This window comes from Gossypium hirsutum, chromosome D11 (assembly GCF_007990345.1).
Source record: "Gossypium hirsutum isolate 1008001.06 chromosome D11, Gossypium_hirsutum_v2.1, whole genome shotgun sequence".
Classification (NCBI taxonomy): Eukaryota; Viridiplantae; Streptophyta; class Magnoliopsida; order Malvales; family Malvaceae; genus Gossypium; species Gossypium hirsutum.
Genome location: NC_053447.1, coordinates 590623 through 613540, shown reverse-complemented (window position 1 = coordinate 613540; position 22918 = coordinate 590623). Strand labels below are relative to the sequence as shown.

The 22918-nt window shown below is 27.9% G+C and overlaps 1 protein-coding gene and 1 long non-coding RNA gene across 2 annotated transcripts; both read right to left on the bottom strand.

Moving 5' to 3' along the window:
• Positions 1–3419: 3419 nt before the first annotated feature.
• On the bottom strand, positions 3420–3746 carry LOC107902536 (CLAVATA3/ESR (CLE)-related protein 13). The gene has a single exon (XM_016828699.1). The coding sequence runs from the start codon at positions 3744–3746 to the stop codon at positions 3420–3422; it is 327 nt and encodes a 108-aa protein (XP_016684188.1).
• An 18512-nt stretch (positions 3747–22258) lies between these two features.
• On the bottom strand, positions 22259–22854 carry LOC121223596 (uncharacterized). Its single transcript, XR_005920904.1, has 2 exons — positions 22592–22854; positions 22259–22506 (listed from the first exon to the last, which is right to left on the bottom strand). It is a non-coding gene; the product is annotated as an uncharacterized lncRNA (long non-coding RNA).
• Positions 22855–22918: the final 64 nt, after the last annotated feature.

Sequence of the window (22918 nt, the reverse complement as noted above, 5' to 3'; positions counted from 1 at the left end):
AAAGGAATGGAGATGGCAATTAGGAGGGTGTAAAATATCGGTCAAATTAATTAAATTGAATTAAATAAAATAAAAATTTTCGGTTAATTATTTCAGTTTAAATGATTATTTCGGTTTCAATTTTAAAAACTTAAATTAAAATAACCGAATAAACTATATAATTTTATAATTATAGCAAACTTCTAATTTAATTATATTTATCAAAAAAACAATTAATTTAATTATACATTTAAAGTTAATTTTAAAAATCCCTAAAACTATCGGGCCTTCCCTTCTTTTCTCCCAAAAACTAAAAGCAGCACCAGCCGGTAGCCACCACACCAGCCCCTCCCCGACGTTCACCCACTACCGGAGGGCCTCCGACGTCCTCCAAGCCATCAACCCACCACCGTCATTCGTTCGCCACCCCTTTATTTGTTCATTTTTGGGTTTATTCTTCAAGCGAGTCCTCCTTTGTTAAAACCAGTTTGTATTTTTAGTGTGTCACTCAATTTTAAAAAGATACAACATGGTCACAGTACTATTCAAAAATTTTTGTTTAAATCACTGAGTTATTAAGTTTTTTTTTTAAGTTCGGCTAATGATCTCCAAACGACAATACGACAATTGGTAGTAGTAAATTTATGTTTTGGTCACTCAATTTCAAAAAGTTACAATATGGTCACTGCACTATTTAAAAGTTTTTGTTTAAGTCACTGGGTTGTTAAGGTTTCTTTTTTAAGTTCGACTAATGATCTCCAAACGATAATACAACAATTGGTAAGATGGATCAATACTCATCGATGAGTAGTAACACACTTTAGATCCAAGTAGATTTGACGGTCAAACAGAAAATAAGAAAATTGTTTGGATTTTGGTTTGTAAATATGTGATGTTCAAAGTTATTTCATGAAAAAAGAAAACTAAATTATAGAAGAGAAAGGGGATGAGAGCTTTCATTTGGTGTATGCAGTACGAATAGGGAAGACCATACGACAACTATTTTATAGCCCAGAGACTTAAATCAAAACTATAGAATAGTTTAGTTACCAATTTATAACTTTTTAAAATTAAACACTAAAACATGAACTTACTAATAATTTAATCATATTATTTGTAATTTATTCAGAAAATCTAATAATAAAAAAAGAAAATTAGACCAAATGAAACCCAAACAAGTTTGAAAATTGGGCCAGTCTCTATATTTGGACTTTAAGGCCTGACTTACATATGTCTTCCTTCAATTAATATCTCAAAAATATATTACATTATGATACATTTGTGAAAGCAAAATTATGTAACATATAACTTAAAAGATACTTGTTATAGTCTAAAACTTTGTTTGTGATTTTTTAGTATTAAATAATTATATGGTTAAGAAGAGAAGTTTAAGATTTTGATATTAAATTTTTTTTATCTAAACAATATTGAAAGAGTTAGATGGGATTGACGATATTCGAGCTTGAGTCATCTGGATATCTAATCAAGCTCTAATCACTACTTTAAATACGTTTCAATATAAATTTTGTTTAAAGATTGAATAATTTGTTCATCTCGTATAAATTGAGGTTCGGGTATTACAAACTTGGATGATTTGAACTATTATAGAAAACATGTTACAAAATATATATAGTCTTAATTTGAATGGAGTAGTGATTGATGTTTTTGTCAAATTTTTGTTTTGTCATGATTTCCAATTATGTTACCTCCTTCTCCTATTAGGGATGGCAAACCTCGAACCGATTTGCTTTGAATGGAGTGAATTTTTTTTGCTAAAAAAGTGGATGTAGGAGCGGGGTGGATTTTTTTTTTGGATAATTGGTTTAGAACAGTTATGGTAATTGCTTGCCTTGCTCCACTATGTACATTTACCATTTTATTTTTGAATATATAAAACTATTAAAAGGGTAAAAATGTAATAATTGAATATAGCAAAAATTATATATTTTATGTTTAAATATTTTCTGAAGAATTATATATGAATAATTACTTGATTTTAAAAAGATTTTAAAAAATTTAAAATAAGTGCAACAATTAAATTAAAGCGTAGCGAGGTGGGACGGAAGATGGATACATCCGACATCCATAGAGATGAAAATAAATTTCAAAATTATACATCTATACTAGAGTAGAACAGATGGTAGAATAGAGTGTATCATAGTGGATTTCATGATTATAAAGTATATTTTTTAATTTGTTGGTTATGAAATAATTTAGCAATATCTCCCCGCTTTATTGCCTTCTAATATTGTATTAAAAAGGAATTTCAATATTGTTGGTAGAATAGAGATGTTTAACAATCGATTCTTTTATTTTTAGCCACTACGAACGCTTATGATGAATTTCAAAAGGTATTAAGTGTTTTTTTGTTCATAAAATTATAAACTTTTAAGTACAACAAACACACCATATGAAATTTGACTATCTTCAGCAATAAAGTATTCTTGGAATCCAAAGTTGTGTTACTAATTCCCCTAGTTTTAAGTTTTAAGGTTAATTCATTTAGCTTGATCGATTCGTTTGATTCGATTAATTTTTTTTTTTAAATCGGTTCAACCAATTCAGTTAATTTTCTGCTTGGTTTAACTTATCTGTATCATTTCTTGTATCACCTGGTTTAATAACTTTCTTTAGACCGATATCTTGGTCAATTCTCAACCCAATTGATTTGATCTGATTCAACCAGCATATATGAAATTAGCTTAGATAAAACTCAACACTTCAATTTAAAAAATAAAATGAGATTTTTTTAGTAAATTACAATAACAAGGTAAGATACGAACAACAAACACGACTAGCGCAAATTGAACCAAGCTACACTTAAGACGGTGAACATCTTTAACCATCAACCCATCACATGATATTAAAAAAATCAGACTTTAAGTAATTAAAAGTGAAAAACATGAAATTATCATGGTTTGGCTTCTTAATTACTAATTTATTAAAATATAAATATTTATAGATCTCAATCCAAAGTCAACCATTTATACTAGTAGTAAAGTATTTTCAAAGCTACTATTGTAACTAATCTTAATTAATATGTAGATAATTTCTTAAGGGCAGAGTCGCTAAAATTACGCTTCCCGTAATGTGCCGTGCCGTCACAGCTACTCTTCCTCCCGTTATTTCATATCAGCACAGAATAAAATGCAATAAATTATTTTGCATGCTAATCCATGAACTACCATAATTTAATTGATAAAATAAAATTGTAATTATTATACACATAATTAGTATCCCAAAATTACAAACAATAGTAATAATAAAATAAATAAACGAGAGATCCAATAATTTTCTTTTTCAGCACTATATCTGATTTATGATTTATGGAATTTTGAACAAGTATATATAAAATTCATACAAATTATAAAAAAATAATTAAGATGATACATTGCAAAAAAAAAAAACCATGCAATTAGAAAAACAAGAGGAGAAAAACCTCAATGGTGCAATGGGTTTGGACCCGTCGGAACAAGTCGTTTCTCGACGCCGTAACGCGGATCAATCTCGTCACCGGAAGGTTCGGGTCGGCGGATGTTGTCAACCGGAACGTGTCTCGGATGATGCCATCGATGATGATTGTGATGATGATGTAGAAATGGGGTGAAGTCGAATTTGGTAGCCGCCAAGATTTTCCGGTTGCTCGAAGTGGTGCGGCCATTATTAACGTCATCGGCGAACGAAGTGGAGCAGCCGAAGAATAAAAGCAATAAAGAGAGGGAAAGAAGGGTGGTGAAAAGGTATTGGGTGCTAACTTTGATGGCCATTGTTGAGGAGATTCATTAGGGTTGAAGAAGAAGAGGAAGGTTTTGCATAGGGTTTTTATTGGAGATTTTTTTTTTAAAAGTGGATTTTAGCTTTGAGGTGGTGCTTCAATGGCTGTTTATTATTATTATTAAGGGGGAGGAAGAAGAAGAGAGAAAATGGAAGGTCCAGTATATGCGGACCATTTCTACATATTTCTTGTACCGATGAAGCTTCCTTTACGGTCAAGGAACACAATGCCCATTAAAAGCACAAATTGTCAAACCTTGAATTATATATGTTGGAAAATGTGAATGGCCCGGGCCGGGTCTGGATAAACTCGATAACCAATATAATTCTTTTAGAAAATAAGAATAGTTAGGGTTAACTTCAAAAGGGTCCTTGAATTGCTGCTTAAATTTTAAATTAGTCCCTATGATTGAGTCTTTGTAGTATCAACATGATATCAATCGAGTCCTTTTGTCGGCGTAGCCTTTAGTTTAGGTGTTAAGTTTAAGTTTGAATTAAGTGTAAAGTATATTTAAATTAGGTGCATTTGTATGTTTACCGTATTATTAGTTTGAATCTAATATATTAAGAAAATAGTGCCAATAAATATTTTGAGGTGTCGACTCCTTTCGAAGAAGCCTTCGAAGTGTTGTTCATTAAGCAACCAACCGATTCCCCAACAATCGAAGGTATTGTCCCTTTGAGGGGTTTCTCTCCTATACTTGTCAAGAGCTAGTGTCCCATGAGAGGCTACCCTAAGGGTTTGGTTCACAATGTCAGGAGTTCCCCGATGTACATAGACGTACGACCACCCACTAAGGGGATGTGAGTGTCTCGCCTTTGGTGGGGTTCAAACCGTGACCTATGGCATATAGGTTACTTATTGGGGAAGATGGTACCACTTGAGCTATCATACACCCACGTATGACTGTGACGCTCTTGACTTTGTAAACCAAGCCCTTAAGATAGCCGCTCAATTGCCCGATGACCTGTCAATTTCCCGATGGATGACACTTCAAAGATTTCTTCAGAAGAAGTCGACCCCCCTCAACAAATATATTAGATCTAAGTTGTCCATACAAGAACGTGTGTTTTGAATATGCCCAACGTTAAATTTAAGATGGGGATTGAACACTCAAAGTAATAGTTGACAAAAGAACTTTATTGATAATGATATTATGAGGACTCAGTTAGAAAATTTTAAAGGTTAGGGACCAATTTAAAGTCTAAATCATAAATAAAGGATGTTTTCTGAATTAACCCATACTAATATATTATAGAATACTTTTAATGAAAAGTATAATTCATCGTCGCCATTTAAGTTGCAAGAATAATCCTGTTGACACCCAATTAAACAACAGTCGAGTCCATCAAATCGGGCTGAATATATTTTGTATCTTTTTAATGTAAAATGGGTATGTTTTTACTTTTGAGTTCGTCACTATCATTTTTAATAAAGTTATTTTAAGATTTAAATCTCGTTTTTAAAAAAATATAATTTACTATTATACTAAAAAATTGTTAGTATATATTTTAACTTATTAAACTTAAATTAATTAATGGTAATTCTAAATAATTTAAATAGTATATTTTCAAGACTTGTAATCATTCTAATTTTTTAAGTAATTTAATGTATTAAAAATAAATGTTATGATTAATTAAGATTAAAAACATTAATAAATTTTAAAATATATATTGTTGCGAATAATTAAGTTATTATTCAAGATAATATTTTAAATATAATATTCCAAAATTAAAAGAAAAAAAAAATCCCTTTTAAGGATGTTTTATCCTAAAACACGTCACGCGGCTGCTGTGGCAGAGTGTATTTGTTTCAAAGCATTATTAACAGTCTGGATTTACTTCGAAAACACATTACTGAATTTTGTTTATTATAAGGATAAATTACTCTAAAGGCATCAAACTATTAGTATGCTTATATTTTAGTCATTTAATTTTGAAAAGTTATAAAACGGTCAATAAATTATTTGAAATTTATCATCTTGAGTCATTGGGTTTTTAAAATTACTGTTGTATGATATTCCTTGTTCACTCTGCTTGCATCAATCAATAGTTCTCATTCTTGTTCTTTTCTATAGTTCAATTTTTTTCATGAAATAACTTTGTACCTCACGAATTTGCAAACCAAAATCTAAACAACTTTATTTTCCAATCTTTGATATTGATTATCAAATCGACTTGGATCTAAAGTATGCTCTTCTACCTATTGATAGATACTGATCCATTGTACAAAATATTGAATCGTCACTAGGAGGCCGGAGCTTACTAGCTGGACTTTAAAAAAAAAAACTTAATAACCCAATAACTTAAATAAGAACTTTTGAATAGTTTAATGACTTGAATGAAAACCTTTAAATAGTTCAATGACAATTTCATAATTTTTTAAAATTAAATAATCAAAATATAAACTTACTACTAACTTAATGGCATTGGTTATAATTGACCCTTATTACAAAGGCCGTGGGAAAGCTACCAATGGCAGCTCTTTATATTCACATAGAACAAAAAATAAAAAAAAATGAAATCCTAATTTTTAGTTATTAAATTAACCGACATTCAAATATGGGAAATATTTAACTAAAAATTATAATTTATATTTAAAGCTTTGTATCCCCCGACCTCTTTGCCATAGAATATATAGTAAATTGAATTTTAATTTTATAACAATTGAAAGTGGATTATTCTACAAATATTAAAGTATAAGGATATTTTTTTTTGGAAAATATTTTGTAAAGAAAGGGCAAATAACCAATAAAAGCCTTTTTATTTTTAAAATTACCGAAATGGGCCAGGTTCTGAATTAATTACTGAAATGGACTACCATTTCCCCCAAAAACACGTCCATGTCAGCGTGTTGCCAGGGGATAAAGCAGGAAAACGCTTCCTCAAGGAAGCGCTTTGTCCACGTGGACAGAAAACGCTTCCTTGAGGGAGCGCTTTGTGTCCATATGGACAGTGCTTCCTTGAGGAATCACTTTCTCCGTTTTTAAGATTTAGTGTTTTTTGTAATTAGAGTTAAGGTTTTAGGGTTTTTGAGTTTTTAGATTTTAGGGTTTCAAGGAAAAATTAATTAAATAAGCGTTTAGGGTTTCTTAATTAAATTAATTATAAATTTTAAAAAAAATTAGATTAGGGTTTAGAGTTTATGGGTTTTAAATAAAAAATTAAATAAATTAGGGTTTAGGGTTACTTGAGTAAATTAATTATAAATTTTAAAAAAATAGATTAGGGTTTAGTGTTTAGAGTTTTTAAAGAAAAAATTAAATAAATTAGGGTTTAGGATTACTTGAGTAAATTAATTATAAATTTTTAAAAAATTAGATTGAAGTTTAGTATTTAGGATTTTTAAGGAAAAATCAAATAAAACTAGTTATTATTCATTATATATTTTAAACTTCTTCTAAAAAATAAACTAATAAAATTAAATATTTTTAGTAAAAAATAAATTTATTAAAATAATTTTTTAATAATAAATTAAAAATAAAATATATAATGAATTTTTGTATTTTCAAATTTTCAAATAGAAAAAGACTTTTTTTATGAAAAAAAAGTTAAAAGTTTATATATGTTAAATTTATCTTTTACTGTAATTTTAAATTTATAATAAATTAAAAATATTAATATAATATAATATGCAAAAAAATACATGAAATTTAATATAATACAATCATATTAATAATAGAATATTTTAGGGATAATAATTCCTTAATTAAGGTCTTAAGATCAAGGGTAAATATTTTATTGATTGTTAGTGAATGATTTATAAATAAGTATTAATAACTTTATTTAATGGAATTTAACATAAATTTTAATATTTAATATATATTTTAAACGGTAGAAGTTTAAATTCAAAATTCGAGAAAAATATAATAATTGTAATTAATATTTAACTATATTTAAATAAAGTTAGACTTAATAAATAATTTATAATTAATTTAATTAAGAAACCCTAAACCTTAAACCCTTATTTATTTAATTTTTTCCTTAAATCCCTAAAATTTTAAAACTCAAAACCCCAAAACCTAACTCTAATTGCAAAAAATCTTAAATCTTAAGAAACGGGAAAAGTGTTTCCTCAAGGAAGCATTTTGTCCACGTGGACACAAAGCACTCTCTCAAGGAAGCGTTATTTGTCCACGTGGACAAAGCGCTTCCTTGAGGAAGCGTTTTCCTGTTTTATCCCTTGACAACACGTTGACGTGGACGCGTTTTTGGGGGAAATGGTCTATTTCGGTAATTAATTTAAAACCTGGCCATTTCGGTAATTTTAAAAATAAAGGGACTTTTATTGGTTATTTGCCCGTAAAGAAATTTATTCTTTGTTTTGGTCCTATTTTTTGTTACTTATATGTCCATTTGTTGCTTTGTTTATCGACTTTAATTTAATATTGTTTTACGAAAAAAATACTAATTGCTTGTATAAGATACAACGATTATAGCTTCTTTATATAAATAATAATTTTAGAAATCTCTTATTATGCTTGAATATTAGTGGTAAATTTACCATATTTGTATTAAAAGTCAAATTATATTTTGTCTATTATTTAGAAAATGGGTAAATTTATCTCTATACATTAGATGAAAGAGTAAACTTATCATTCAGTCAAAAATACGTCAGAATAAGATGCACATGGCATGCCACATTAGTTTTTAACAATAAAAATTGATAAAATTTTTAACAAAAATGTTTAATTTACTATTTAACATAATATATAAAGATCAATTTATTTATCTTTAAATAAAAATAATAAAATACAATCTAACTCTTGAATTTATGGAATTGAATGAACAAAAATAATTTAAGTTTGAAATTTTCACGAGTTTAATTATCAAAAGTCTTACAATTAGACACTCCACACGTATGACACGTGAAAATAAATAAAGAGTGGAAGACAAAGATCCATCATGGTCGAGTGTGCAGTGCATACAACTGGTCACACTAACCCCGAGGCCAGTGGGCAGGTGAGGTTGAACCAACACCACCACTTCACAAAAATTACACTTCCCCAATCACGCATGGTAAAGTTAATGTCTCAGAATTTTAGTATCAAAGATTTTTAGAATTGAGTTAATAGTAAAACAGATTAATTTTTTTAATTAAAAAAATTATTAAAAAAATTATAATTTTATTCTGAAAATAATGATGTTCGAGTTTCATTTTAGGTAAATATGTGGATTTCCTCTTAAATTTATTCTAGTTAGTTTGAATCGAGTTAGTTATTAAATTGGTTATTAAATTTGGTGCTTATAATAATTGTTTATATTATAATTCTTTAACTACAAAATTAGCCTCTAATTATATCGTGTTTATCACTTAAGTACTTGAAATTATTTTTTTTTATGAAAAGTGGTATCTAAACTACAAAATAGCATATGTTTGTTTGGTGTAAATTTTTTTTACGGAAAATGTATTAATTATTTAGAAAAACTAATATTTTCTAGTGTTTGAATGATTCCGTGTAAAATATTTTTTGTTATTTCATAAAATTTCTTGAAATCATTTTCTAACAAATATTTTTAGTGAAACAAATAAATATTAATGAGAGTTATTTTTCATAATTATTCCAAGTTCTAAACTTTTGATAATATAAAAAATGAAAACAAAAAAGAGCAAACCGCATGAAAAATGTAAATCAAATTACAAGAAAATTGATAATTTAAGAAAAAAAAGCATAAGGGGGTGAAAATGGCATGAAAGAAAATTCATGCCATGAAAATCAACTTATGGCATGAAAAATGAAAAAAAGGGTTACAACTTACACGGGAAAGCTTTTGTAAAATGTTTTACTCTTTACATTTTACCAATAAAAAAAGAAGAAGAAAATTTGGGTTGATTTGTTAAATTGACCAAATTTGTTTCCTATAATATTTTTCGTTTAAAAATATTTAAATTACTAATTTCATTTTATCTTATTTAAAAATGTATAACAACCAATAAAAACATGTTGCCTATCACATTCATGATATGGTGATTTAAGATAAAATGAAATGAAATTAATAATTTAAATAGTACTTTTAATAAAAAGTGAGAAAATGAATATAAATGGATAAAAATAAAACTTCACCATTTCCTCTCAAAGTGCGGGATGGGCTTTGAAAAATGAGGAGCTGTGGTCGGCAAAATCCCATGGTACTCTGCTTTGAGGACTAATCTCCACTTCATGCCATGTGGGGGAGGTCTTGCCTTTGCAAAACATCCATTTATTATTATTATTATTATTTTGATGTTGATGTTGACCATCCATTTTTTCTGAAGGCCAACTATTTGGAGTACAATGTAAACTCTTTTAAAGGCCGAAACAATGTCAAAATGAGTTGTTGGTGATCACCAACTCCATCAAAGTCAAACCCCCACCAAGGTTCAAGTGGGATTATATATAATCCACTACATGAAATGAAAAAATTTTCCTATAAACTATCACTTCACAAGTAAAAATATCAAGGAAAGTAAAATAAGTAAAATGATATTTTGTTCTCTTTATTTAGAAAAGGAGGTAAATTAATCTATATATGTTAGGTTATAAAGAAAATTAGTCTTTTTTGTTAAATTTTTTATTATCTATTTTTATTGTTAAAAATTGGCGAGGTTGATGGAATAACCAAACAATTACACGTGAAATTGCCATATGTTACTTTTGTTGACATACAATGACCAATTTTTAATAGTAGAAATAAATGAAATTTTTTTAACCTAACGAATATAGACTAATTTATCAATTTTTTAATAAAGGGGCAAAATGTAACTTATCTCTTAATACAAGGGCCTCATAATACTTTGACCTAAAATTATATTCTATTGAGAATTGGTCATAGTTCAAGTGGTAGGCTTCCCTCTAAGCGGCGAGCCCATTTTTGGGATTTGGATAATATAGCGGCCCAAAATGATCACCATATAATCTCTAGGATAATTTATTTAAATAATCATTTTTTATTTACCTTAGGTTACATTTTAGTAATTTATATTTAAAATTTTACGTTTTAGTCACTGAGCCGTTAATTGTCACGTTAAATCATCATTTTAAACAAAAATTTTAGGTTAATTTATACAATCGGTCTCCGTATGTTTTTTTTTCATTTTGAGCAATTTAATTTTTTTATGTTATTTTAATAGAAAACATAGAAAAATTACATTAAAAAAAATAAAGAAGGGAGGAAAACAGAGGGAGAAGCAAAAGAGAATGAAAAATAAAGAAAAAAAAGAAAGTTAAAAGAATAAAAAAGAAAAAAAATAAAATGCCAAAAATGAAAAAATATAGAGACCAAAATTGTAGAATTTAAGCTAAAATTTTCGTTTAAAATGATAATTTAACATGCTACGTCTGCTTACCGTTACACCGTTAACAACAATTAACATCTTAGTGATTAAAATATTACAACATGATAATATAAGTGACTAAAATGTAACATGAGGTAAACAAAAGTGACTATTTTAATAGTTTACCCTAATTTCTAATTCAAAAACAGTTGAATGTATTTACCTCTTTTAAATAAAATCTACACAAAAAATTTAAAATAAATGGAAATAAAATAAAATTAAAAGAGTATAGATCGTTTAGTTTATTTTATACGCATATTTTTTTTATAAAAAAAAATCATTATTATTATAAAAGAGTAGAGTGAAATATAATTGAATTCCATTAGGAAGTAAAATAATGAGACAAAGATACCCCAAAAATCTTTCATAAATCTTGAATTTGTGCGAGGAGATAAGCAAAAGCCGACTATTCACTTCTCTCTTTTCCTTAAGTTCCAAAATTATGCATCAAAAGATGGACAGAACCTAGTTTCATTATATATATATATATGTATATATTACATGACAGATTTTCTCTAAGTCTTAAAGCTAGCAGGGTGGTTTAGATTTGAGGTTGTTGGAATGCAGATTTTGTGTGATTCGATTGACTCACTTGATATGATTTGCTGACCTTCTACTTAACCGCTTCATGCCTATAGTTATTGCCTCTAGGGGCAAAGTAACACATTTTACACCGAGGGGGCATGGTAAAATTATTAATAATAATTAAAGGAACAACATCTACTTTTAACTTCTGTATTTGGTAATTTTTTTCTTGGAATTTCATAAAATTTTAAATTTAAATTTCGTTAAGATATGACAACGTGACATTCCGAGACAATGTTGGTAGTGACGGTAGGAGAAGTGGAGGGTTATTTTTTTTAAAAAAATTATGACCAAATTAAGATTATATGTAAATATTGAGGGTTAAATTTGTTATTAAATTAATTTTTAAACTATCAATTCAGAGGCGAATTTAAAATTTTTTTAGAGGGGATAAAATTGAATTATAAATTTTTGATATGTAAAATATAGGCTTTATCATACATTAATTTAAGATTTTATAATTTTTTAAAGGACTAAATATTTTTTTAAAAAAAATTTTATTGAGGTCAAAGTGTGATTTCCCCCATTCTAGTTCATAATGATAATGTATGAGGGGTTATAATTACAATTTTTTTTTTGGAAGAGGGGCCACAAGGTCCTGCCTATGTCATGGGTTGTGCATGGGAGCCCGCAACCATGACGCACTTGTGTGATCCATCATGTTCAAGAGAGGTCATTTAGTCCAACCAGATCGACTTGTTGCTTTGAGAGATTAAAGGCCCATCTACAAAGCATGGCAAAGATGGAACGTGATATTCGAAGATATGTAATATTAGAATATATGATTTTGTAATTTTAGAGATTTGATTTGTAAGAGCATTTACTCAAACATTCTCTCTAATGTTTTTGCTTTTTTGTGGCTTCGTTCATTTTTTGAGTTTTTTTCAACTTTTGTGTTGTTTTTTGCTTTGTTCTTCGTTGTTGCCTTTGAAGAATTCTATTAAATCCCCAATTGTTATGGGTTGACTTAAGCATTTTGGAAGTGAAAAAATTACTTAAGACCGTAAGAATTACGAGAAAAAAAAATCAAAGTCCATTGCTCCTCCTACCCCTCCTTATATCCACCCTTTACTGCCATCTCATATTTCTATAAAAAAGTTAACCATAGTTAACTAAGTTGGATAAAAAAGATAAATGCAATTAATTAAATAATTATTTTGTAATTTTTATAGTTGAAGGCCTAGTTGAGTTCCATATAATGTAGTTTACTATAAAATTAAAAGAAAAATTGGACCAGCTTAAAATAAACATAAGCCAATCATCTATAAATAAGATCATATTCCGACAAAATTAGTACTCTATAACTTTTAAATTTTGTGTTACAGTAGAATTAAACAAACATGAAATATATTAATTTTATACATAAACTCGAGCTGACGAGACCCGAACCAAGAGCTTCTCTACGTGCTAGCTGTAGTTTGGTTGGATTCTGCAAATCTCTGGTCTCCAAAAGGATGGTACGGACAGTCAAAAAGAAGGCTTGTCCTGTTTCAAATTGCAGGCTAGAAAGTTACGGTTGATTCTACAACTATACTCAAAAGGTTGCGTAGGCTCTCAAGTTTGATGTGTCCTAACTCCTAAGCCCTACAATATATCACCCATATTTAACATTTCATCTTCCATTTATATGTATTTAATATTCTTAATCTAGAGTTTCCATCATAAATTTATTGCTAGAAAAGACTTGGTGTGCGGGAATGTGGTGGTGGGTGTCAAATTTAGGGTAAAAGCAAAAATGTGTAATTTAGTTATTATACTTTAAATAAAGGTTTAATATAATATTTGGTATTTAAATTTAATATTTTTTTAATTTGATACTTAAACTTGAATTCTCTCTTAATTTGGCATCTAAATTTGACAATTTTTCTTAAGTTGATACTTAAACTTTTAGAGGGTCCAATTTGGTACCTGAACTTGACTCTTTTTCCTAATTTGATACCTAATCTCTTTTTTTTGTTCAATTTGGTACTTATCAAACATTTTGCAAATTACTCCATTATACTAACAATGTTATTTTTTTATGAGGTAGCAAAAATAATCAATGTATGACCGGCATGTGACAGATGATATGATTTTTTTTTATATTTTATATCTTCAATTATTTTTAATTAATTAATTGAAAGTAATTTTTTTAATTTGAGGTTTAAATTTTTTTCTTATTTAATGTTAATTCGTTAAGCATAGCTCAATACTTATTTTTTTAACATGGACAATATTTTTGTAGCATAACAAAAAAAAGTAACATCGTTAGTGTTTTTTGTAATTTATATAACATTCAATAAATTTAGGTATCAAATTGAACTTAAAAAAGCTTAGGTACCAAATTAAAAAAAGTGTCAAATTTAGATACTAAATTAAGAAAAAACATTAAGTTCAAATACCAAATATTATATTAAGCTTTAAATAAAAGAACAAAATAATTTTTTTCATCACTGACAAAATAATGGAGAATGACGCAATAGCTTAAAGAAGGAAAAAACAGATGAGAAACATAACAGGCCAGAAATGGAAGCTCAAAGCACAGGAACCCAAAAAGAAGGTAAAAAAATCCAGATCAAATCGGAAGAGGAGGCGCCGTGTACCATAGCCGGAAACAACCTATTCGTATGAAAGGATTATAAAATGTGTACCGTATCTAAGGGTAGATTTTCTCCAAGATTCTTGACTAGGGATTTTCTTTGTTTTCTAGCTAAGAACCTAAGACCATACATTTTTTCTTCATATGTCAAATCCAATAAACCATTATTCATTTATGATCCAACAGTTAAATCACTTATTTCTATATATAGTTGCAGACTACATATCCTTTGTTTTTATTTTCACCGGTTGTCTTCACAAACATTGAACCCTGGGATTTTTTTTTTTTTTTTTTGGGTTTCATTGTTGGAGCATATACATAGATGTCACCTTCAGACATGCCATGGTTTGATGGTATCTACTTGCCTTCCATGAAGCAAAAAAAGGTAATAAAGCTTTGTTCTAATGATTTCTTTTACTCAATTTAATATTTAAAGTTTAATGATATTTTTATAATAATGTTTCATTAAAAAACTTTAAAAATAAGTAAAATAGTGTTATATATATGATGAGAAATTATAAATATAACTCGTGTTACGAAATGTAATTCCTATTTTGATTTTTTTTTCATTTTTCTGCAATCAGACTTTGTTTGACCCCTTAAATTCAGCCCTTACTTAAAATCATAAACCCAATATGATGTCATTTTCATATACATTTATGATAGATGAAATATGGAATGTATATGCTTATTGCTGAACTTAAAATCAGATTAAACAAGGACTTTGAAATATACGTCTGTAATTCAAATGGGCCGAGGCGGGTTTTCCAGTCGGTGAGCCACCATTTTCAAATGTAAACAAAATAGATAAATTCGAATTTATACATTAATTTTGGTTTCAAGTGTAATCTTTTATAAAGTTTCTTGACTTGATCGAATTTTTACAAATTATTAACATAATTATTGATATAATATCATTTTATATTTATATATTGCATACACAAAGTATTATATATTTAATATAAAAATAATTTTGTGCATTTATTTTTTTAAATGTGTATAATTGAATGAAAATAAAAATTACTTTCATATATTTGAACCATAATTAAAATTTCACGTGTATAATTATATCAAATCAAATTTTATGTATCAATTTACATATTGTATCAAAATTTATATATAAATTTAAAATTTATCCTAAAAAAAGATAAATGTTTGAGTAGGTGCTATGTGCTCAAAAAAAAAAAAACATACATTACTCCCCTTATTGCAATTTTATTGCAATTTAACTCTTAAAATTCAATTTAATTATTTTAATATAAAATGTTTAAGTTTAATTCTCCAATAATATATATTTTTATCTTCACCCCTCAATCAAAAGTTCTTGAATTCGCCATTGTTAATTTTGGAAATAATAGTTTATTGGCATTTATGATAGAATTACACTTTAACTCTTAAAATGAAGAAAATTGTGTTTAATCTGTCCGAAGATATGAAAATATAGATTAATACATCATAAAATTATTCAATTCTAACCCTCTATCTAAAAAACCTTCTAAATTCGTCCTTGAGTTGCAATAACAAATATAATAATTGTATTTAAAAAATATTTACATTCAAAACTTAAAAATAATATTATTAAGATGATCAACTACGAATCTTGAAAGAATCAATCTTTGTAAACAATAAAAACAGAGTACCCAGGTAACAACGGGAACCTAGCAAGCTAAAACCACTTGCATTGGTGACCCATCTTCTTTTAGGGCAAGAGTCATAAAACTGAGCAAATCCTTGTGCCCTAAAAAGCTTAAACTTTTCCTAATCAATGATATTATGTAAATATAATTTACAATTATTTAGAATGGTTATTAATTATAAAAGACTATATCAAAATATTATTTTTGATGGATATTTTATTCTAAGAAAATATATTTTAATTAATCAAGCTAAACATGTTAATTAAAAAATCTAAACCTTTAATATTAGTGCTCCTCATGGACATTATCAATGAAGAATAATGCCATTTGGATTATGTAATGCACCGTAAATCTTTTTAAGATGGATGGATTCTATATTCAATAAATATAATCTATATAAATGATATTTTAATATTTTCAGATATATTAAAAAAACATAGAAAAGATTTAAATATTATTTCTCACCTTAAAGACTATAGAAGTAATATCCAAATGTATTATTATTCCAATCTGTAGCTGAGTTGAAAGTTGTGTAATTTTTGCTTGTATTGCTTTTAGATGTGACTAAATTAAAAGGAACCAACCATTCGTACTTTCGACCTTTAAAATGTAACATCAAAATTCATTTTTACATGCATTAAGGGAATCATAATCCCAAAAGAAATTGCACTTGAATGTTGTCATGATAAAAAATGAAAATATCAAAGATGCTCCTTTTTCTAGCATGTGGTATCTAAGCTCGCAGCGTCATTAACCATATTCCAATGTATACAGATAACCTCAAAAAACAAGATTGGGACAGCTTGTTGAATAAGTTCATTGAATGCATAATTTGTGGCCCAAATTTAACAACTAGAACAGAGTGATAACAGGAGTTTATTATCTTTTCAAATAAGGTATCGGTTTTGTTCTTTTAAATAAAGATAATAGGTGTCCGAGAGAGATTTTCTCTTGTTTAGGGTTTGACCCATTTTGATTTTAGAATAACTGAACTCAATATGACTATCGAAATTTTTTTCTGAAAGTGGTTAAAAGGGGTAAGATTATAGACACAGCTTCTTGAATAAGTTCATTAAGTGCATATTTGTGGTCCTAATTTAAGTCCTTGCAAAAGCTTGTTCAACTTAGTGATAAAAAATTCGTTGTTTTTTAATTGAAGTATTGATTTTTGCTATTTTAAACAAAGATAATAAGTGTTTAGAGAATTTTTTTTTTCATTTAGGGTGGGTTTGGATGAGCGATTGGATGCGGTGCGGTGCGTTTAGTGTACTTTTTGTCTCACGCTACATTATCGCTACAGTATTTAATCTCACCGCCAACGCTATTTTTACATTAACTGCAGGTAAACGCAGCGCCCATCTAAACTCTCCCGTAGAGTTTAACCCAAATTGACTTTAAGAATAATTTTCAAAGTGACAGGATGAGGTAGAGACACTATAGGTGGATTAGGTACTTTCAAGAAGAAAAAAGGCCTAACAATACAAAGTGCAATTATTTTGCTTGCATTGATAATGGGTATACATAGTACATACACCCACACGTCCTCTTAAGAAAAGAGATAAGAAAAGGAAAGAGGGTCATTGCCTTAAATTATAAAATTGAACTCTAAATATATAGGTTTTTAAAATTGATAGTTTATGTATCATTTTTACTAAAAAAACCATTTTGGTACTTGAGATATATCCTACATTTTACTGTTTTTATTTTATTTTTTATATCTTCTATAGTTGTTTTACGGCAAATAGGAATCGTGAATGCTCCTCTCAATAAGTTCAAGGTTTATGCAAAGACGAAACTATATTTTTTTTCCAAAAGGGTCAAAATTGAGTTATATATTCTTATGAGAGTTAAAATACAATTTTACTATTGTTTTGACATACATATTATAGTTTTTAAAAGAATTAAATCAAAATTTTATTATTTTAAAAGTTAAATAATAATTTGTTATTTATTTTTTTTAAAAAAATTTCTGAATTTTTAAAGATTAAAAGCACAATTTTTTATTTTAAGGGAGTGAAGATCCTTACTTTCTCCCTAAAAACCCTTACCATTTCACCTAAAATTGTAGTAGTATTTTTTTTTCTATATATCTTTGCTTTTCTGCAAATAAGTACAGATAATTTTTTTTTAAATTGGTCGGATCAGTCACTCTCTTCATTGGGGTATTGTTCTCAATCTCTCCACTACTACAGTTGCTCCAACCACTCACAGACAAGTATTCCCCCCTCTTCATATTATCCCTATAGCATTTGCCACACACACACACAAAAAAAAAAGTATAGCTTGTCTTTTCCTCCATTGATGATGGAACTTGAAGCTTTTTCCTCCACTTCCTGTACTGTTTTTTCTTCTTCTTTCTCTCTCTTTGGGTATTCTTTGAAATTGGTGGGTGAATCAGAATCTCCTATCTGTTATGTATCTTTTATGGCATAATTCTAGGGTTTTTGCTGTTTCTCTGTCGAGCTAGGGTTTTCAGAAACCCCAATTTGGTGAATGTGGGCATATATATATAATATGGGAGTGTGGGTGGGTGAGTTTTGAATTTGGAATTTAGAATTTAGAATTAGAATCATATTTAATCCATTTTGAATTCTTGTTTTTCTTTCTTACAAGGAGCTGCAGAAAAAAAAAAAACTGGGAAGTATTTGAAATTCTGAATGTATATTAAAATGCAGAAGCCAAAAAATAAAAGAAAAAAAAAGCATCTAAAAAAAACCAGTACTTTTCCACTACCATGCCTTACGGCTTTTGTAGCAAAAGGCAAAAGAAGATGCTTCTTAGGGTTCTTTAAAAATATACCATCTTTCCTCTTCTTTGTGGGTGTGATCTGTGTTTTAGGTTTAGGGTTTTCTTTCTTTTTTTTTGGGGGGGGGGGGTTTAGGTTGTCTTTTCCCTCTCTTTGGGATTTGCCAAGTTGAGTGGATCTCATCTCCTCCAAACATTTGGTCAAAGTTTCATAAAATTTTCATTGATAATTTAACAAATCCATGAAAATGGTGCATTTTTTTAAATATTTGTTGAGAGCCCTAAATACAAAAAAAAAGAGAGGCAATTTTAAGCTTTGGGTTTTAGCTGCTTTGCATAAGGAATCAATTTCCTACCCCCCAAAAAAAAAGAAAACATAAATGACCTTATAAAATCAATCAATTTATCCTACTCTTTCAATCAACTCTATACCCATTTCAATTATTATTTTTTATATGGTTCTAGCTCTTTCTCTTCCTTCAACTCACACGGGGTTTGATGTAGGTCTTTCATTTTTTTTTTTTGCTTCATTAAAGATATTTTTAGGAAAAGGTTAAATATGTCATAGGTCCTTATACTTTTAATAAATTTGAAATATAGTCCTTATATTTTTACCTTTAGGAATTTAGTCTCTCTATTTTCAGATTTCAAAATTCAAGTCTAATTGTTGATATTGTTTTAGTTGGTGTAATATTTTGAAATAAAAAAAAACATTAATACTCGGTAACAATATAACTAAAAAATAATGTTATAGCGAATTTGAATTTAACAATTGGACATAAATTTCAAAATATGAAAAAGTAGAAAAATTAAATTTTTATAAATAAAAGTATAGTGATTAAATTTAAAATTTATTAAAAATATAAGGAGTTATAGCATATTGAAAAAAAAGCAAAAGACAATTGTCTCAAGTTTGTTCTCACTGTTGCACTGCTACATAGGCCAGATACCCCTTGGCCTTTGGGTCTAAATGGAGTCCTTTGCCTTTTTCTTCTTCTTTTTTAAGCGACATAGCTTTGTAGATTTCTAGCCATTTTATGTCCCTCACATAAGTTCCTTTCTCGGGACTAGTTTCAAATGCTGAGATTTTTTCTGATAAGAGAACTACCTATTCGGATTTCCATTAAAATTTTGAAATCGAGCTGAAAAGTTTTTTTTTTTCTCTAAACTCGAATTAGACATTAAATTATTTTTTAATAAAATCAATAATTAGTAAAGTATATTATATTTATAGGAAATTGTTTGGATTTAAATTTTAAAGATACTAGTGTTGCTAAGGATAACAAGAATGACACCAACTCTAAACAAATTAATTTTTATAAATATTAAATAATTTTTTGTTGCCTGCTTTTGCTATCCATGCACTACTTTAAATTTCAAGCTGGAAAATTCAATTAGACACGAATTGACACTGTCTATGTGTGTCGTTTTTATTAACTTTTAAGATTAATTAAAATAAATAGGAATCAACTTTAATTTCGTAAATTGTTTTTGATTTCTTGGTTTTTTTTTTCTCTTAGTCTAATATTTAGTAAAATTTATATAATAACTAAATGAAACTCTAGTTAAAAGCTCAAATCTCATCATAAAAAACTTTAAAAAAAATAAATCTCACACAGTTAAAAAAGAAAAAACACCCTCATAATAATAGTTATTAATTATTAATCATTTTTCAAACCCAAAAGTAAAAAATATGTAAATATTAAAATTAAAAATTAAAAATTAAAAATTAAATTTTATGTTTGTATTTAATTCAATGGTTAATAAAGTTGTTAAGAAGTAAGAGCTGTATATCAAATTATATGCAAACAAAAGTAAACAATGTAGTACTCCTCTGTTTGCCCTACATCAATTTTGAGGAAGAACAACAAAATCACATAACACAACAAATTTAATTCATGCGCCCCGTTCGTTGACTATAAAAGGAGACAAGATGGAGTAATGATGGTAAAAATTTGTCGACATAATATTTTAGAAATTGGGAATTTAACATATTTAAATATGCAATATTTTTCACTATAATTAATTTAAGAATTACTTTAGTAAACTTCTCTTATCAATTTTAAAAACTTGGTTTTTGGAATTTAGATACATTTGAGTAGTAAAATATTTTGGAATATAATATTTGCTATTATTTTTTAATAATTCAAAGTATTATATTAATAGAGAAAAAAAAGACAAATTCAAACTTTAAATATATTATTATAATAATAAATCAATGTTACCAAACATTAAGGAGCAGCATTATTCTAAATTTTGATTTTTTTTTGGTCAAGCTCTTTTATCTTTCACGTTTTAGCAGTCTAGTCCTTTTGAACCGTTGGAGGGGTGAGTTTTCCCCCATTATTTCTCAATTGGGCACCTTACATCAAGGCTTGATTTAAGTTGTTCTTTTAATGAATTTAATAACAGATATTAAAAATCATTTAATTAATTAATTTTTCAATAAAAACACAAAATATAATAAATAAATTAAGGGCTACTAACCACTCAGATAGAGAATACATTCAATGAATTATTGATCCATAATATGAAACGAGTCAATAAAGCATTTCACAAATGAAATTCAAATAAAACAGGGGCCAGGTAAGTGTCTAATATGTGACTACACTAAGGCAAGATCTTATTAAATTAAATAAAAAAAATACTTTTAATTTATAATTTTTATCTTAAAATTGAATCATAACAATTTAAATTAATTACTTTTATTATTCAGTTTGGATATAGAAATATATGTTTAACTTTTATGATTCTTTATTGATATTTAACTTGTTTGGATATTTTAATTTTCGAAACTAATAATTTTACCTTTGTCAAACAATTTGTTTTATATTCAACACTTAATTTTCAAAAATACCCAAAAAATTATATCATGCATCTTTAAAGGCTAATTTTAATCAAAATAGATAAACTCCTGGTCCTTGCTATGTATTAGTTAATTAATTTATGTGATTAAAGTACATGTCTTGCATGCTTTATATTATATTATACATTTCTATTGCAATCCCTAAAGTTTTTATGTCTTGCTTTGTGCACCTTATCTAAGGATTGAAACATATGATTGACATGTTGAAATATATATCCTCTTAGGTTATGTATAGCCTTTGAAAAAACCAACATGAATTGAAAGGGGAAAGTGGATCATCCATGCATCAATTTCAATCATTTCTTAAAAGTTAAGCTGCATTTTCTTTCACTAGAAATGCACTTATGAACTCACTTCAACTTCCCACTAAAAAGAGAGAGAAAGCAAAGTTATTGGTAAATTTATCGTGGAGGTCCTATATTAAGAGTCGGTCTATATTTTCCTCTCTTTACTCAGAACATAGGCAGAGTAGTTTCTGTATATATTAGACCAAAGAGCAAATTGTTCATTTGTTAAAAATTTTATCAATTTTTATCGTTAAAAATTGGTCTCTTCATGTTAGTTCATGTGTAACTGTTTGGTTATTCCGTTAACCACGCCAAATTTTAACGGTAGAAATGAATAAAATTTATAACTGAAAAGACAATTTAGTCTTTGATATAATGTGCAGGACTAATTTGCTTAAATTTTTAGTGAAGGAAGCTAAATCCAATTTAGCTATTAATATAGGAGCCTCCATGGTGCTTTTACCAAAAATTGTGAAATAGAAACTACATAGGTTTACAAAATGTTCTAAAGATTATTTAATTACTTGTAAAACAGATACAAGAAAAAAGCTTAAAACATTAAACAACAATCATTGAACAGTAAAGTCCACAAAGAAATATGTTTATAGTACATGAACAAAGCAAATACACAGCATATTTCTAATGTTTATCCACACAAAGAAACATGTTTGTTCATAGATTTTGTTTTTATTATTGTTCATTAAGCCTCCCGTGGTTTACCAAAGGATTGAGCCTGTAAGCTGCAAACAAATATAAAGGTTTATTAACGGAAAACACATGTTCGAAATATATATATATTTGGCTAAGTGGACACTTATGGCTTACCTCTTGGTTAATTAATCCAGTGTTTTGCAGACAATTCAGGCTCCAAATCATGCGATCTCCATGGATATTTATGTTGTCCGCCTGAAAGACAGTGTTGTTGTTGTTGTTGTGGTGATTTTGAATCCCAGGTTGTTTGGTCCAAGTTGAGCTCCAAGAAGAACCGAACCTATTTGGATCATTGTCTCTTGTTTCATTGTTTAACCTTAAAGACATGTTCTTTTCTTTGGTTCTTGCTTTAGCTCTTTCCCGTGCCTTTACCCTCATATCCCTGCGAGAGGACGGAAACTGGTTTTACGTTGTCGTCTTTCTTTTTTCTCTTTCTTTGAT